Raw genomic sequence first — 18,877 nt, forward strand, 5'->3', positions numbered from 1 at the left:
TATATAGTATTTATTCAACCTTTGAGTAGATATATATGTATCATATTGATTATATGTATGCACTCGCAGAATGCACGTGCTGTTTATAATGTTATTACACAAGTAAGTGTACACAGATGGAGTATATCTGCGTGTGTGTGTAAATATACGCACACACACCAGTGTGTAAGTGCTTCACAGAAGTATATATAGACATAATATGGATCTGCTATAAGTGAGGCAGCTCCCTCATGCTAAGGGCTGGAATACTTGTTTTCCTCTTCTGTGCTGTTTGGAATTTTCCCCAGGTCATTTCAACTTTCTTCTTGAAGGCGTCTTTAGCCGAAGATGACTAAAGGAACAGTCTTCATCCTAGAGAAATGTCAAAAAGTCCTGGAGAAAACCCTAAAAAGCATTAAAAGACAAGAACAAGGAGTGTGTGCTGCTTAATGAAGCGGAGAGAGTTTGAGATTTAAAATACCACGGCATTCGTGAAACGGCGTAAAGGAGAACGGCAGGGAGGAGACAGGAGGACCTTCCTAGTGAGAGAGGTTTACGGAGGACAAGCTTCACTTGGGTGGCTTCTCTACGGCATCTGCCCTTCTACTTCCCATTCAAAATCATCACTGGCACAAAGGAAGGAGCACCACACTCACAGAGAGCGTCAGAGGCTTCACCCAAGCGCACTCTCAGCATAACCCCAGCCCTGGAAAGCTGACCCCCTCCAAGCCAAAAGCAGCCCTGCTCCTCAGCACCTTCACCGTGCTCCTACTCCAGACAACACCAGTATAACACGGGCATTCAGACCAGTCTCCAGCATCTCCGCTGGCCCCTCCAGCAAGCGCTGCCCTGGCTCTGCCGAGCCGTCCCTGGCTGCCACACTCACCCGCTGTGTCCTCTCCACGCAAGGCAGGACACAGCAGTGTGGTGACACGGGGTGGGGTCCTGCCACAACGGGGGGTCCTGCCACCACGGGGCTTCGCACACGTCTCTGCTCATCTCACACACATCGCGCTGAGCCGGGGTGGCAAAGCCGAGACACGGCGTGTGGGGGAAATCCCGTCCCTTCCCGAGGCTGTGAGCACAGAGCCTGGGGCTCCCCGAGCCCAGGGGTGTCACAGCTCTCCAGAGCACCTCGGGAAGGCACAGGGGGAAACGGCTGGGCTGGGACAAGAGGCAAATCTGCAGTGAAACCCTAATTTGGTGACGAAAGCCACTGGATCCTGGCTCTCTGACCCGCTCTCTCCTCCGTGAGCAGAAGACAACAGGCACCCGAGTGAAGCAAAGCAAATAAATCAAGCCAGAACTGGGGCTTTTAAATCTCTCTTTATCCTCCTACAAGGCAAACGCAAGCTGGGGTTGAGTGATCTTAACCAGGCCAGCTTGTCCCTCCTGAACGCAGAGCTAATTGCTGAAGCTTCGTTACCCAGGACAAGCCTTTTTTAAAGGACAGCAGAGCAGGACAGTGATGCCTTGAAACTTCAGAGAGCCAGGAAATTTATGATCCCATTACCAGATACCTAATTATTTCTGTCACGATTGAAGGTAATAATGACAAGAAGTCCTCTCTAGCTTGACCCAGACTTCGGCAGAAGCACCCAGCTCTGTGAAGCATGGCTGGCTTCTAGCTCCAGTAGCTGAACTCAGAGCATTGGGTCAAGGAGTTTCAAGTTCTGCCTCAGTCCTTCTTTCTGTGTCTAAACTGGAAGGAAAAACAAACTCTGCGGGTCGCCAATTCCCTGCAGAGCACCAAGGAAAATAAACTTGCACGGTGACAACCCAGCAGATGAGATCCAGATGTGAGTCCCTAGGAAAATGTTCCTAAAATGCCAGCTGACAGACCACATGGGGGCTGTGGTTTCTGTCTGGTGTCTGTGTGCAAGGGTCCTGCCTCAGAGCACCCATTTTCTTACTGGGGAAGCTAACTGGTGGCCACATCTGGGAGGCCAAATCAGGAAAAAAAGCCTTGGAGATCACCCTAACTTCCCACTGAAACAGAAGGCTGCTCCAAGGCAGGGACTTGTAGGTCAGGACAGCTCAGCTCTAGCGTGATTTCTCCAAGGTAGAGCAGAAAAAATTCAAATTCAGAAAAATGTTGTAGCTATCAAGTAAGAGCTGTGAGTACCAGAGCTGCTGGGGGATGCTGAGATGCTGCCTGAGCAGGAAATCTGCATTTAGCAAGCAGTTTAGGAAGAGCCCAGAGCAGCTGCAATGCACGAGACCAGCCAGACTTGCACTCACCCCCTGCTACGACATCAGCTGTGAGAGGCAACGCTGCGTCTAAGTCAACCCCCCTGTAACAACACAAGTGAGTTTTACACAATATCCCAGAGTATGAGGAGGAGCATCAGCACCACAGTCTACGTGCCGGGTATGGGGGTGACCAGCGCTGCTGCTGCACACAGCGGGTTTCAGTGTTCCTTACCTTCTCCCAGCGTGCTCACCACCGTGACTTCTGAGGCTTTGCTGGCGCCCCGCGAGGTGTAAGCCTTTATATAGAAGCTGTAGCTGGTCGAGGGCTCTAGATCAGTCACTAGCTGCTGGAAGGTGCTCTTGCTAACAGCCTCCTGATACTCCATCTCTACGGGATCTGAAGTGCAAAGAAAGAGAGAACAGAGCGGCGTTAGGCTTTGCAAGAGGCAAAGAGACTAAACACATGTTGCAAGCAGTAATTTTGGTCCCTAATGTGGATATCACAGAATCACAGAATCAATCAGGTTGGAAGAGACCTCTGGGATCATCGAGTCCAACCATTGCCCTGACACCACCACGTCAACTAGACCATGGCACTAAGGGCCATGTCCAGTCTTTTCTTAAACCCCTCCAGAGATGGTGACTCCACCACCTCCCTGGGCAGCCTGTTCCAATGTCTAATGACCCTTGCTGAGAAGAAATTCTTCCTATGTATCTGCTCACATAGTTTTCTGCTTACATTTCTGTGGGCTTTACCAGAGACCTATGTGGGCAGCAAGATCTGACTACATGACTTCACCCTCCCCACCCTTTTGGTATTTACTGCCTCACCTCTCTGTCCTTCAGAAACAAGGAGATGATGGAGAACATGGGTGGCAGCACTGTCTACTGCCCCGCAGACCTGGTTTACCTAGTGGGACGTGTTGCTAAATTATGGGAAGGCAGAGGATGCTCTGGGCAGTGGGTAGAGCACCGTACCTGCAGCTTTCCGGATGTGCAGCACGTAGCCGATGATCTCCTTGGTGTTCTGCAGAGGCTCCTTCCAAGACACCTGGATGGTGGTTGCAGAGACCGTCTCAGCCTTCACGCTCTGCGGAGGACCGGGCAGCCCGTCTGCCCACAGGACGGTCAGGCGAGCGCTGGCTTGCGTGGAGCCGGCGCTGTTCTCGGCGATGCACTGGTAGATGGCTTCATCCGCCTGGTTGATGCCGTAGATGGAGAGAGTGCTGCGTGGGGACACAAGAGGGACAAGCACCTCACTGAGCGCTCCGCAGCGGACATCCCTCCCCTCCAGCCGTGCCACGGCCCCCACGCTGGCTCTGACGGCAGGGCAACCCACATGCCTTTATCTCCACGGAAAGCTGTGGGCTGGTGCTCTTGGGGAAGGAAGAGCCCAAGAGGTGGACGCATCATTCCCCAGATCTCATGACTGAGCAGATTATCTCTGTCTGTGGTTCAAGTACAGCCAGATGTGGACACAGGGTGGGGTGGGGAAGGGCAGGGTGTGAAGCCCTGAAGTCAGGAGGATCCCAGCCACGCTACAGAGGTAGCTCAGTGGCAAGAGCATCCATACACCCAAACCAGCTTTAACTGGCTTAGTTCCAGTACACACCAGTGAGACCCATCCAGGCACCGCACACGGTCGCTAAGCCAAGTCTAATCAAGCGCAGCCAGAAAGTCCTCCGGTGATGCTCTAATTGCATTATAGCACATTAGAGCCGTCTTAGGGTAACACCGGGATTAGCTGACTTATCCGGCAGGGTTACAGCCTCCGCTCCTGCTTCTGCACCTACAGAAACACGATCCCCACGAGCCAAAAGCCAAAGCTTATGAGAAAGGCGCAGGTTTTTGTCTTCAAAACCTCTGAGCATGTTTTTGATGCTGGCGCATCAAGGCTTGCTCTCCCGGGGCAGCAACCAGAACAGTTCTTCCAGCCTGCTCTCGGGGGCCTCCACACCCGGCTTAGATGCTGTTTTCAGCCTCCAAGATAACGACAGGCACTGGCTACACTGGTGGAAAACATCCCCAAAGCAGAGGGAGCAGCCAGCCATGTACCACCTTCCCAAACGGGAGCGTTTCTGGGTACGGTGCCCATCCCCACACCACCTCCAGGAGGGGTGTTGAGTGGCTGGATGGGCACAGGGACAACCAGAGCCCTTGTACATGTGGCCACATGAACTGAAGGCCCTTTCTGCACTGCGTGACCCTCCAGCAATGGTCGTGTACAACTAGAGCAAGCTCAGGGCCAGCCCAAGGGTTGCACTGCCCAAGGTCTTTAAAACAACGCCAGCAAATATTGACTGAGAAATAACTGTGCAACATGTCAGCTCTGTCTTGCTATTCAGCGTGCAAAACAGCTCTTAGTAACATTTGTTCACAGGGACCCATCAATGAAAGCCCTGCTCTCTCCAGGGCTTGCGCCCTCCCTCTGAAACCAAGCCAGGAACAACGCGATTCAATTTATCATAGAATCACAGAATCGTTTTGGTTGGAAAAGACTAAGATCATTGAGTCCAACTGTTAACCTAACACTGCCAAGTCCACCACTAAACCATGGCCCTCAGCACCACATCTACACAGCTTTTAAATCCTTCCAGGGATGGTGACTCCACCACTGCCCTGGGCAGCCTGTTCCAGTGCTTGATAACCCTTCCGGGGAAGAAATTGCTCCTGATATACAATTTAAACCTCCCCTGGCACAACTTGAGGCTGTTTCCTCTCATCCCATCGCTTGTTACCTGGGAGAAGAGATTGACCCCCACCTGGCTACACCCTCCTTTCAGGTAGTTGTAGAGAGCGATAAGATCTCCCCTGAGCCTCCTTTTCTCCAGACTAAACACCCCCAGTTCCCTCAGCCGCTCCTCATCACACTTGTGCTCTAGACCCTTCACCAGCTTCGTTGCCCTTCTCTGGACTCGCTCCAGCACCTCCATCTCTTTCTTGTAGCAGACTTTGAGACTATCCAGCAGGCACGAGGCCACATAAATAAACACCCTTCCAAGACAGGGGTGGGGAGTCTCACCACACTGTGTCCAGCTCCGAGCTGGAAACAGAAAGGCAGCCTTAGACATTGGAGATGTTTTTACCAACCCTGAGGCAGCAACCCAGGTTCTGATAGAATACGCTTACAATGCCCTTAGTCCTGGTAGGACGTGCTCACAAACAGGGCATCTTGGGGAAAATTTCAGAAATAAAGGTCCAGCAGTTGCCCAGATGGGAACACCTGAACCCAGTGACAGCTTTGACACCGCTGTAAATGGCTGCGTAATTGTATTCGTTACTGCAAATTGTGGGGCTTGACTAGTCCTATAGATCGGCTATAGCATATACCCCCACAGCACTGAATGAAACACTGCCCACCACTGCCTCCCCTCCCATTTCAGAGCGTCACCCACACGTGCACCCCTCTGGATTAATCCCTATTTATGCATCTGTATTTCCAGTCCGGCCCAGTTCATTTGAACTGTGGTTTTCTTCAGACTTGACATGAACGTTTGGGAGACCACGATGCCTCCAAGCATCAGCATCATCCTGTTGGCTTACGCCAAAGCTTGCATGAGCTTTTTGGTTGCTATTTTTCTGTAAGAAATGACCCAAACCTAACCAAATCCACATCTCCTGCTTGCTTCTGGGGAGAAATAAATTATTTCCTTCTGAGGTGAATTCCAGGTGGACTTGGGAACTGGCTGCAGATGAGGAAATCCCAAGCATCAGCTGATAGGAGGGGCACTTCACAGCTTTTTGGGAGTCATGATCAAAGCTGCCTTTTATGTAAATGAAAAACTGTACATGGAAAGTGGAAATGGTAAATAGCCTGCCACAGCCTGCCTGGATGTCAGAATGAATGCTGCTTCTAATTGCAGCAAAATATTGGCCTGCCTATATTAAACGTTGATTTAGCATTCGTATTTCTGCCTTGCAAATTATCGGGGCCATGGTGAGTGAGCAAATGTTTTAACAGTCATCTATTTATGTCCTGTGCCTTTGTTTCCTTGGAAACATTGTAAATGGAATATCAAATGTGATGGTTTCAGCTGATACGGTGATTTTAGAGAATCAGCCCTAAGCTCCTCTCAAAGCCACGGGCTCAACGTATCTGATTAAATGGAAGGAGAAAGGCAGAGCTGGGAGGGGGGCGCGGGGAGGAAGGACCCGATGTGTGGCTCAACTGTGTCAACAAGGGCTGATTCCTGTGAGGACAGATGGCAGAAGGCAGGATTACGCCGGCCAAGAGCTGCGCTCGCAGCTCTGCACAAAGCAGACGCGTGGAAGGAGCAGCAGCCCTTCCCTCTGCCCCAGCAGTGGATTACTTCCATGTGGTCACGGGGTATCTGGGCACCCAGGAGCAGCCGGGCTGGGCTGGCATGAAGGTCAAGAGCAGTGTTAAGCTTCCCAAGCACAAAGCAGCCCAGGAACAACAAGGGATATTTCAGCTTTGCTGCCTCCAAGAGTATTTGCTTCACATGGAGAGAGGAAAAGATGGAGGGAAGAGGGGAGCTTGGCTGGAAAGCAGCACAAGGGAGCAAGGAGCCCGATGGCAACAGCATGGTGCTGGGGCCAAAGGCATCTCTCTCCTGGGAGGATGAGGGGCTGAGCAAAGCTCCTCTCATGCAATACAGATGATAGAATCACAGAATCGTTTTGGTTGGAAAGGACCTTTAAGATCATCGAGTCCAACCGTTAACCCAGCACTGCCAAGCCCACCACTACCCCATGTCCCTCAGAACATCTACACAGCTTTTAAATCCCCCCAGGGATGGGGACTCCACCACTGCCCTGGGCAGCCTGTTCCAATGCTTGACAACCCTTTTGGTGAAGAAACTGTCCCTGATCTCCAATCTAAACCTCCCCTGACACAACTTGAGGCCATTTCCTCTCATCCTACCACTTGTTACCTGGGAGAAGAGACTGACCCCACCTCGCTACACCCTCCTCTCAGGTAGTTGTAGAGAGCAATAAGGTCTCCCCTCAGCCTCCTTTTCTCCAGATTAAACACCTCCAGTTCCCTCAGCTGCTCCTCATCAGACTGGTGCTCCAGACCCTTCACCAGCTCCGTTGCCCTTGTCTGGACTCGCTCCAGCACCTCAAGGTCTTTCTTGTCGTGAGGGGCCCAAAACTGCACCCAGGATTCAAGGTGCAGCCTCGCCAGTGCCCAGTACAGGGAGACAATCCCTGCCCTGGTCCTGCTGGCCACACCAGTGCTGATACAAGCCAGGATGCTGGTGGCCTTCTTGGCCACCTGGGCACACTGCTGGCTCATATCCAGCCACCATCAACCAACACCCCCAGGTCCTTTTCCACTGGGCAGCTTTCCAGCCACTCTTCCCCCAGCCTGTAGCGGTGCAGGGGGCTGTTGTGCCCCATGATGTGCTGGATGCCCGTGGTCCTGGAGCAGGACAGCACTTGGCCACTGGGACCCAGAGCTGGGCAGAGCCTCGGACATCGCAGCTGCCTCTTTGCAGAGGTCCCAGGGTGGCCGGTAACACTGTCATGCACAGTCAAGTCAGAAGCAATACATAAAATAAATTTCTGCAAAGTGGACAGGGCAGATAGATAGATGGAAACTTGCTTCAGGTTTTGAAAAGTCCATTTTCGTTGGGATTTACAAGGCTGGGCTGGATGTACCGTGCAGTAAGAGCCTTTTTTTTTTTTAAGGAAGCTCAAACAAAAGGAAAACATGTAGTTGCCGTGCGAGGAGGCGCAGAGCGTCTCTGTGCGTCAACCATCTGAAATATGCAGCGTCCTTTTGTTTCTTCTTGTCAACAGGGAAAAAAAAAAAAAAATCTGTCACTTTGGGACATCTGCTATTGGAAAACTTTCCCGCGAGTGCCAGACTGGCAGCGCCGCGAGCACGTCGGCCGAGGCGAGATGCCAGAAGGCTTTCTGCTGGTCACCAAAGGCGCTGGGCGAGCCGAGGGCTCCATCACGTCTCCGCACAATGCCCTGACAGGCATTGATGGGAGTGGGGAGAGGAGCCGCTGCAGATTCACACCCGGCTGAGCTGAACCCAGAGGCCTCCGCCGCTCCAAAGCCGCCCTATTCCCAAGCTGTCTCCTAGTTCATAGGCAATCAGGATGACTGATCTGCCTCGGGGTCAGGGGTCCGGGCCGGTGACCGGAGATCGGCTTTCCAAAGGCTCCTCTGAAAAAGTCTGAGAACTGAAGGAAGCCCCTTCATCGGTTCAGCAGCACAAAGAAGAAGAGGGGCCCAGCTGGAAGGATGTCACAAAAGAGGGAGTGTGATGAAATCAGTGCAGGGAGCGGGTTGTGGCCAGCGCGGGGAGCGTTCTCAGGGCTGGCAGCTCCAGGAACCCACCAGCGCCTCGCTCAGACGCCCCGTCCCTGTGCCCTGCTCTGCCTCCATGTGTTACGGGTCGCATCATGCTGCACCTAACGAATTGCTCCGGTACCATGCTGGAAAGCAGCTTTTTTTTTTTCCCCTCCAGTGCTGGTTGTTGGCAGCTTTGCAGAGATGCTTGTACAGGCTGAGAATAAGGCCCAAAGCTTGAAGAGTGACGCTCACTGGCCCAGAGGGACGCTGCAGATCATCCCCAGCCCTCTGTAAACATGTTCTTACACCTCCAGAAATTAAATACCATGTAGGGCTTCCTAGGTGAAACTGGGTTGTGTTACGCAGGAGGATGAACCCTTTCCATACAAACCAGTTTGTTTAGCAGGGACTGGAGCCTGCTGGCCCCTTTCTGCGGTTACAGACTCACCAGAGCGCAGTTTCTGGAGGGATGCTGCCGGTCCCAGCGGGGTGCACGGTGCCGTGGGGAACCAGCCCACCCTCCCTCCAGTGCCGATGAGAGGGCTGTCAGACTCTGAGCCTGCAAAGCTGGTTGGAGATGCTGCTCCTTCTCACGGCCCCGGGAGAGGACGGGGATGTGGCTGTACGGTGTGTTTTCTGCAAATGGGAAGTTGTAAATGGCGTTGCGTTTGCTACAGGAGGCACAGCAGTGGCACCGTCTCATCCTGAAACGCTGACCCTTCTTTGCTGGCTTCACGATACCTGGGTTTGCACTGCCTTGACGTGACGCTGAGCACACGTGCTGAGCCCTTCGGAGAACTTGCTGCTGCTCAGGCACCGCACTGGGGACAAACGGCTGGCTTGGCTCTACAATCCAACCAGACACTCAAGTCTCTAGCGTTGGAGGCTCTAGGTCCCTTGGTTCAGCTGTGGTCCATGTCAGAGATGGTCTGAGCCTTCCCAGGAGGGAAGGACACGGCACTGAGCTCCATGCACAACACCTTCAGCCAGAGAGTGGCTCCCATTTCCCACGTACAAGTAAAGGTCTGTTCCCTCACATCCATGCCCAAGGCAAGAGGGTACAACTGGACTGACAGTGCCGGAGTCGTGTCCTCCCATCCCTGCAGAGCTGGGAAGTGCACCCTGGCACAGGCAGGAGACAACAGCCAGAGCCGGCTGCTCCGTATTACGAGACTCGGTGGTTATCTGGTGAACGCGTTGGCTGCCACTCAACCTGTTCTCACAAGTCAGAGAGTGCAACCACCGACTGAACCGAATCCTGTCCCAGGGAGGGAGCAGAAAAGCCTTTACATCTGTGGGACAGCAGGGAAGCACAAAACATCTGGAAGGGAGGGTAGAAGCCTCTTTGGGTAGGACTGCTAGTGCAGACAGGTGGGAGAGCTATCTGTGCTCAATGGGAAGTCCCCCAGACCTTTTGCCCAGCAAGGGGCATGGGTGTTGGAGAGGAAAAACACCCAGCCTAATCCAGGGGAGGCTGATTTCAGGCTGCCCCACGACGGGCTCAGTCCTTCCTCACAGGCTCCTGTGTGAGGACCATTCCCTGCAGATGTATTTTGCTGTATGCAACAGTTTGAGGAAACACTTAAACCCCTGAATCGGTGACGCACTTCAAGAGCAGCTCAGTGGAGCAGCACACAGAGAAGAATTACACGGGCAACTTGGTAGCAAAATAATCACAGCCACATGAGAAGGAGAGACTGACGCCCAATGCCATCGGCTGCTGCGGATCCTTTTTGTGGGATATGGCTGCATGACCCCAGCACGGGATCCCTGCTCGGTGCGGGGAAGGCTGGATCATGCTGATGCCCCACTGCTCAGCGGGGCTTTGGGCGCTCGTGCAGAGATCTTCCCTGCAAAGGCCATTTCCACACGTCTTCCAAAGTCAAACTCATAAATTATTGTTAAATCAGGAGCAGCTGGTTAACATCCCAGTGCTCCATGTACTTATTTGTCATGCTTCTGGGAACTGAAATATGATTTGCTATACAGTACCCTTCCCATAGTCACCAACAGTCCTCAAACTAATTGCATTAGATAACCTGCAGGCTTGCCTGTCCTCTCTTAAGGCGTCCAAATCCCTACAAATTCACGAGTTTGTGGGGTTTGAGCATGATGAAGGGATGTACAAACCCATCTGCATCTCTCTGCACCCATCTAACGTGGGGTTTACAGAAAAAAATTCACTTTGTGAAAGACCAGCTCCAGTTTCCCTGGGTTTGGTACCAAAGGGTTGTCCGGTCCCAAGCGCTCGTGCTAGGATTAAGCAACACGACAAGTGCAAGAAAAGCAAAGTTGTCCTGAAGTTTATTGACAGAGGAGTATTTTCTCTGATCAACCCTGAGCATTCGCGGCCCTTGAAGCGAGTCATTCCCAAAGCACTAAAACAAGCACAAACCAGTGAGGAAGAATTTAAAACGGAGACAGCTCCTAAGCGAAGGTCACCAAGGAGAGCCAATGCCACCCGAGCCCAGGTTCTAACGAAGCCTTTTTCTGGTGGAACAAACGAAGTCCCTTAATTACCATTTTGTAAATAAAATCTTCTTGGAAAATCAATATTTAGAGCCTGCCTTCTCTGACGATGTTGGCCTGTGTTCCTTGCTACTACGGCAATATAAACCCCATAGTGTGATATACTTCTAGGCTGAAAATTACCCCCCTGAACCTAATTGGGTCAAAGGAAGAAAAGCAATAAACCTTTCAGAGCAGTAATTCGGGTACTATTTCATCCTTCCTTGTAAATTTTGAAGTAATAACCTAGAAAGCATGATTTTACACAAGCCCACAATTAACTTGGCCAGTAACCGCCCCTTCCTCCTGCAGCCCGCTGCCGGGCTGGTGATGCCGGGTGGGAATATTGCTGGAAATGCCCATTACACCTCTCAGGCATTTGGATTGTGATGAATCTGAATCACCTCAGGAAAAATACAGGCAAAACGGCATCTCTGATCAACAGAGACAGACCCTGTGGCTGCTGGACACGGGGATGGCTCCACCAAAGTCAAAAAGGCTCCATCAGCTTCTCCATCCGAGAGCGTGGGTCAGCGCAGCATCGCCCCGACAGCGACAGGCTCCATCCCCAACCCAGGCACGGCACGGCGAGGCAGCCCCGTCGTCAGCTCCTTCAGCGATGCTGATTCACAGCTGTTAATGGCAAAGCCCACAATCCCTCGGCCCGAGCCTTCATGCATTTTTCATTAACAATTATCCGTTATCCCAGAACTGCTTTTGATTTTTGCTAACCATCGATTGGATGTTTTGTTCCCACGCAGCTGGCATTTTCAAAACACAACCACCACCTCTGGAGAGGGCACAGCACAAGGCTGATCTTTAATGCTAACATGCCCAGAAACTGTCAACACATCAGGCGACGAGAACTCACATCTGAGGGACCACGAGGGAAGAGGTGTTTATCGGACGCAGCCCGTGAGGCTTATTTTACTGCGCTGAAAGGCTGGAAGTTGCTTGGCAAGTGATCATCTGATGTCGTACCAGTAGCTACATCCAATCTGCAGCAAATCCAGTCCCAAAGCTCTTATCCCCACCTCAACGCCGATGGGTTTCTGATGTTCCCCTGACCCTGAGGGTTTGCTCTCCTTGGATTTGCAGTTACAGAATCACAGAATCAACCAGGTTGGAAGAGATCTCTGGGATCATCGAGTCCAACCATTGCCCTGACACCACCATGTCAACTAGACCATGGCACTAAGTGCCATGTCCAGTCTTGTCTTAAACACCTCCAGAGATGGTGACTCCACCACCTCCCTGGGCAGCCCCTTCCAATGCCTAATGACCCTTGCTCAGAAGAAATTCTTCCTAATGTCCAACCTGAACCTCCCCTAGTGAAGCTTGAGGCTGTGTCCTCTTGTCCTATCACTAGTTGCCTGGGAGAAGAGGCTGACGCCCACTGCGCTACAACCTCCCTTCAGGTAGTTGTAGACTGCACTAAGGTCACCTCTGAGCCTCCTCTTCTCCAGGCTAAACAACCCCAGCTCCCTCAGCCGTTCCTCGGAGGTCAGACCCTCCAGACCCTTCACCAGCTTGGTCGCCCTCCTCTGGACTCGCTCCAACACCTCAACATCTTTCTTGAAGTTATTGCATATGAGAGACTGCGTAGGGTGACTTAGATGCCAAAGGGCCCTTCACAATTTCGTGAAGCGACGGTTTGGTGGACAGATCTTCCCAGCAGCTGTGGGTTTGTGCAAACACCGTCCGCAGGAGCGATGCCTCAGGCGGAGGCTGTTCTTGCAAAGCTCACAGGAGCAGGGCGGCGCCTCGAACGCACCGTGGTCTGCAGGTCTGGACCTCGCTTCTAGCTGTGCTCATTTACAAGAATGAAGTTGCTCATAATGATATATTTTGCAATCAATTAGCACATGATATGATTTGGGATGACTTAGTCTTTTTTTCTAAAAATCCCTTTGGGGGCATTCAGACCTTTATTGCCATATTAAGCAGAGTTTTAATCCAAATGAATTTTCTAGAAAACCATGTAATCTAATTAAAAAGCTCATAGTGCATTTTAGTAGCTTCATTACCAGTAGATTCGAGATCCATCTTTACACGGACAAATATTTTCCAAGTGCAACAGACTGATAAATCCAAGGCATAATCACAAACTGATTCTGCCTGGAACTAAGTGGGTTACAGCGCTTCGTCATGCCCCTGAGAATGAAACAAAGGACAACTTGAAAAAGCTCAGAAAAAAAAAAACCAGCCGTTGATCTGTTTCCTCCAATTCATGGAGCACCCAGCTCTGCTGTACCAGCGAGGGCATTTTTCAGAGTGACAGCTTTGGAAACCACCAGGCATGGCCACTTGCCTGAAGCTGGGGGTCAGAGTAGACCACGGCTAGTGCGAAAGAAGCCAAAAGTTCAACACCGTCAAGCACGATGGCCTTAGGGCTCGGCTTTACAATCGCGTTACTATGGCTTGAGAGGATGCCACGTGTCAGCTGAGCCCCAGTAACTGACTGAGCTCCCCCAGCCTGGGCCAGATGCAACGTGATCCGATCATTTAGGTCGCAGTGGAAAAGGCTGACGCTAAATTGCATGAAATGATCGCCATAAGAAAACGATTACAGCGATGTTCGCCAAGACGCAGTTCACATGCACGTGTAGCACAGCTCCAGGCACAGAGACCTGGCCAGGAGACACGACCATGACCAAAGACCCTATTTTTACCCTCTCCAACCAGTGAAGAGGAATGATTTCACAGGCAAGACACATGGGCAAGACGCAGAGTTGGACTCAGTGTGAGTTTTGCCATGGATTTAATGACTGCTTGTAAAGTCTTTGGTCACTTCTGACTTCGCTTCCTGGTCAATTACAGGGGATGCACTAATTTTCCTTCTCCCATTTCTGCTCTGTTCATATCGTAAGGGCACACATTCCTCAGAAACCCATGCAATGAACTAGAAGACCACGAGCCTGGATTGAGTGCTGTCTGTTTGTGCACACATAAACTTCCCTGAAGCTCTAAAGACTTCCAGCTCGGAGAAATCCTCCACTGACTGAGAAGATTTTATTACAGCTCACACCTTATCCTTCTTGCAACTCACATCCTTCCCTCCTTCATAGAATCACAGAATCACAGAATGGTTTGGGCTGGAAGGGACCTTAAAGATCATCTAGTTCCAACCCCCTGCCATGGGAAGGGACACCCTTTCCACTAGACCAGGTTGCTCCCAGCCCCATCCAACCTGGCCTTGAACACTGCCAGGGAGGGGGCAGCCACAGCTTCTCTGGGCAACCTGGGCCAGTGTCTCACCACCCTCACAGGGAAGAATTTCTTCCTAATATCTGATCTAAATCTCCCCTCTTTCAGTTTAAAACCATTCCCCCTCGTTCTGTCAATACTTGCCCTTGTAAAAAGCCCCTCTCCAGCTTTCCTATAGGCCCCCTATGGATTTTCACACATGACTTCAGTTCACATCCTACCTTCCACTTGAACAGCTATACAGGATGTCCAGATGCATGGAATTTCTGAAGTTCCTTGCTTTTGAGAAAGTCTATGCAACTTCCTTAGAAGTCATGCCACAAAGCTTTAAAAAAAAAGTCTCAAACCTCAAACCAAAAAGCCATATTAAATAGAAACTTTGAAAAATAAACCCGCTCTTCTCCCCTGAGGAACAAGCCATGGTGCCTGCACAGCACTTCCCAACTAGCTAAACTGAAGGTCTGTACCCTCCAGCGAGGCTGGGTAGTTGCATTCATAAGATACATTTGTTAATACAGGTAACAGCCACATCACAGAATCACAGAATCACTCAGGTTGGAAGAGACCTCTGGGATCGAGTCCAACCATTGCCCTGACACCACCATGTCAACTAGACCATGGCACTAAGGGCCATGTCCAGGCTTTTCTTAAACCCCTCCAGAGATGGTGACTCCACCACCTCCCTGGGCAGCCCCTTCCAATGGCTAATGACCCTTACTGAGAAGAAATGCTTCCTAATGTCCAACCTGAACCTCCCCTGGTGAAGCTTGAGGCTGTGTCCTCTTGTCCTAGTGCTAGTTGCCTGGGAGAAGAGGCCGACTCCCACTCCACTACGTGACACCAGAGAGCACAAATCTCTACCAATAGTTTAGGTTTACAACACAGGTACTACTATTTTTCAGTATACCGTTTCATGCTATTTCCATAGAAAATATGTTGTCAACTTGTAATTTTCATGCTAAGTGCATCCCACCATGTCATTTCCTCAGTACAAAGATCCCCATCCACTTGCACAAAAACACAGTTATTTAGTACTCAGAGAAAACTCTCTTCCCCAGTGAGATAAAAAGCTGAAGTTTAGTGCAAGTCAGCTTCCACACAAATATTATTTCAAATGTATTTGCATTTGCACACCCAGGCAGGTCAATGTTCAGGGGTTAAAGCGTGGTTCCTCCACTGCAGAGTGAGTGTGGTCCCTGCCAACTCCGGGGACAACATTTGGTCCTTCCAGAAACACCCAGATGATGATCAGGACTGAAGACAAACTTTTGCTGGGTTCCTGCATTACCAATCAAAGCCTAACTTTGTGCTGCAGACCCCACTGCTCTCTGCCAGCCTCCACCGACCGGTCCAAAATGAACCATCACACACACCTGCCTCAAACCTGCTGTCTGTGTGAGCTAACTTGCTCTTTGCCCAAGAATGACAACCGCAGGGACAGCTACTTTGGGACCATTGGGTAGCAATGTCAGTCCTCCACACGTGGTAACTCCAGACTGACGCTGAGGAATGCCACAACCCAGCTGTGTGTCTCACACTGCCCTCCACCCCGCGCCGCGGTGCCAGCGGCCAGCACACGAGGACGTACCTGTTGTTATTCTTCAGCTTAATGTGGTCGCTGGTCTCCAGGATCTGCCCGTTCCTCAGCCAAGTGATCTGTGGGGGCGGCTCCCCTTGGGCCACGCACGTGAAGATGGCAGTAGTTCCCACGGGCCTGGAAATGGACTGCGGATGCTGCACAAATTCTGCAGGGGCTGCAAGGAGGAAGGAGAAGGAGGGTGAGAAAAGCCATGATGATCCCACTTTATCCTCGTACAAAGAGCAACCCAATCTCTTAGCTTGGGCTTCAATGAGCCTTGTCTGCCTGGGGACACGGGATCGCAGAATCACAGAATCAATCAGGTTGGAAGAGCCCTCTGGGATCATCGAGTCCAACCATTGCCCTGACACCACCATGGCAACTAGACCAGGGCACTAAGGGCCATGTCCAGTCTTTTCTCAAACACATCCAGAGATGGTGACTCCACCACCTCCCTGGGCAGCCCCTTCCAATGGCTAATGACCCTTGCTGAGAAGAAATGCTTCCTAATGTCCAACCTGAACCTCCCCTGGTGAAGCTTGAGGCTGTGTCCTCTTGTCCTAGCGCTGGTTGCCTGGGAGAAGAGGCCGACTCCCACTCTGCTACGACCTCCCTTCAGGTAGTTGTAGACTGCAATAAGGTCACCTCTGAGCCTCCTCTTCTCCAGGCTAAACACCCCCAGCTCCCTCAGCCGTTCCTCGTAGGTCAGACCCTCCAGACCCTTCACCCGCTTGGTTGCCCTCCTCTGCACTCGCTCCAGCACCTCAACATCTCTCTTGAAGTGCGGGGCCCAGAACTGGACACAGGATTCAAGGTGCAGCCTCACCAGTGCCGAGTACAGAGGGACGATCACTTCCCCAGACCGGCTGGCTACGCTAGGGATGCTTGGCCAACGCCCAGCACGAGTAGCAGATAACTATGGTTTGGACGGCCTGTCTGTAATCAGTGCAATGCTGCAATTTGGTTGCCCATCGTGGCAGTCATGGCTTCCCAGAAGCACCCGAAGGTCAGCTCAGCACTGTATGGAGAGCCGAGGTGAGTCCTGCGGGGTTCAGGCAAACAGCACCAAGGTCTAAGCCCCCTTCACCTCTCCCCAGTCTCCCACTGAAATCACCCCCAATGCTGCAAAATAATCCATATCTGCCAAAGGTTATTTAAAAACGCATCCTGCCTGTTCGGGGGACGGGCTGGAAGGTCAGCAGGCTCCAGTAAACCTGCAAGCGTGCGTAACCACGCAGGGCCATCACCCTGGCAGAAGCGTGCCCTCGGCTACGGAGGCTTGCAGAAATCAGCACGTATTGACAGCACAAAGAGCGGTGAGGAAGGGAAGCTGCAGCTACACGCAGCAATTGTAGTATTTGTGGCTGGGAGGATGTGCTGTTTCATCGATGGCAGAGCTAGAGCAACGCCCTGGCTTTGCCCAAAGGACCTGTACGGCGTGAGCAGACTGCTTGCAAATGGAAAGAAACGTATGGATGTGCATACAGCAATCTGGCGGGTTCTTCCTTCTCCAGTAAAATCGGATTTGCTGCAGATTCTCCCAGTATAAATACACTGGGGAGCCTTTTTTACCCCAGGTTTGCAGCTTGGGACCCTTGGGGTCCTGTCAAGCCTGGCAGAAGACTCCACCATGCCTGTAGCTGCTGCTCATCTCATAACCAAATGTTTTCACCTTTAACATTTTGAAATGGAGAGTGATTTCCCCGCTTCCAGCAGGTCAAAATAGATTTAAAATCATTTATCAGAATAAACCAGCGCATCAGCCTACAGAAAGCAGGGCCTGAAAGACGCTGCCAAATAGGTGAGTTTATTCAAGCAGCTACGCTTCAAAGGGCAAAGCGATAAATATACCCCATGTTGCTGCTGAAACCTAAAATCAGGTGGAACTGGCAGCAGCCGCAATGAAGACAAACAGATGAGAGGCACAGGCCCGTGATGAATTCATAGAATCATAGATCATAGAATGTCAGGGGTTGGAAGGGACCTCTGGAGATCATCGAGTCCAACGCCCCTGCCAGAGCAGGACCAGTCTAGATCATGTCACACAGGAACGCATCCAGACGGGGCTTGAAAGTCTCCAGAGAAGGAGACTCCGCAACCTCTCTGGGCAGCCTGTTCCAGTGCTCTGTAACACTTACAGTAGAGAAGTTCTTCCTCATGTTGAGGTTGAACTTCCTGTGCTCCAGCTTGCATCCATCGCCCCTTGTCCTATCGCAGGGCACAAGTGACAAGAGGTTGCCCCTTTCCTCTTGACACCCAGCCCTCATCTATTTATACACATTAATCAGTTCCCCTCTCAGTCTTCTCTTCTCCAGACTAAAAAGCCCCAGGTCTCTCAACCTTTCCATATCAGGCAGGTGTTCCAGTCCCTTCATCATCCTCGTAGCCCTCTGTTGGACTCACCGACTAGTGGCACATAATGGATGGCTGGTGTTAAATTTGTCCAACGAAAGCAAAGTTATCCAGGGAGACACTCTCAGTGCCACTCGCGGGCATCTTCCAAGCGTGGGGTTGGTGGGCTCTGCCACCAGCAGAGATGCTGGGATGGGAGAAGGGAGCAAAGCGATTCAGCAAAACGCATTGAGGGGTGGCCAGGCTGCAGGTGGGAGCAGCTATGCAAGAGCCGAGCGTTGAGGTTCAGGGCCAAAAAGCCCCCCAGGGTTTGCTGCAGGAGCACGGGGTGATAAAGCTCTTCCCCAGCCGCGTGCATGCGAGGGAAGAGCATCGCTGCTGCTGCAAGAAGGCCAAGGTGCGTGTGTGTAAGAGCAAAGTCATGCACATGACGAGTCCTGTGAGCAGAAAGACATGGAAATTCATTGAAGAGCTTGTCTACCTCGAAGGAGCCCCCTCTTTCATTTTCAATAATCAAAGGGAAGCGGAGCATGGCAGGGCTGACTGATGCCAGCGGTGGGGGGTGTCCGCTGGCAGAGTTCTTGTCAGGCCACTTCTGCCGGCGCTCGGCTCTGCTAATGATCCTGATCTCAGCAACCCAACGCATACGTATTTCCAGAACCTCCTGCTAAACTTCCCAGGTGCCAATCGATCCCTTGTCCGTCTTTTTCCCCTCCGTTTTTTTCCCCCCCGCTAGACCTATCAATCAAAAGAAAATTCAGGATGGGTTCAATAAAAGTTGGAAGCATG

General features: G+C 51.6%; 1 protein-coding gene across 1 annotated transcript in view; it reads right to left on the minus strand.

Moving 5' to 3' along the window:
• Window positions 1–18,877, minus strand: part of IGDCC3 (immunoglobulin superfamily DCC subclass member 3) — a 110,156-nt gene that overhangs the window by 6,458 nt on the left and 84,821 nt on the right. The window contains exons 7-9 of the mRNA XM_068409829.1: window positions 15,746–15,911; window positions 3,151–3,398; window positions 2,405–2,569 (exon numbers count right to left, since the gene is read on the minus strand). Of these exons, the coding sequence (XP_068265930.1) occupies window positions 2,405–2,569; window positions 3,151–3,398; window positions 15,746–15,911 (579 nt within the window). The remainder of the gene's footprint in view (window positions 1–2,404; window positions 2,570–3,150; window positions 3,399–15,745; window positions 15,912–18,877) is intronic.

This window comes from Nyctibius grandis, chromosome 11 (genome assembly GCF_013368605.1).
Source record: "Nyctibius grandis isolate bNycGra1 chromosome 11, bNycGra1.pri, whole genome shotgun sequence".
NCBI classification, from domain to species: Eukaryota; Metazoa; Chordata; class Aves; order Nyctibiiformes; family Nyctibiidae; genus Nyctibius; species Nyctibius grandis.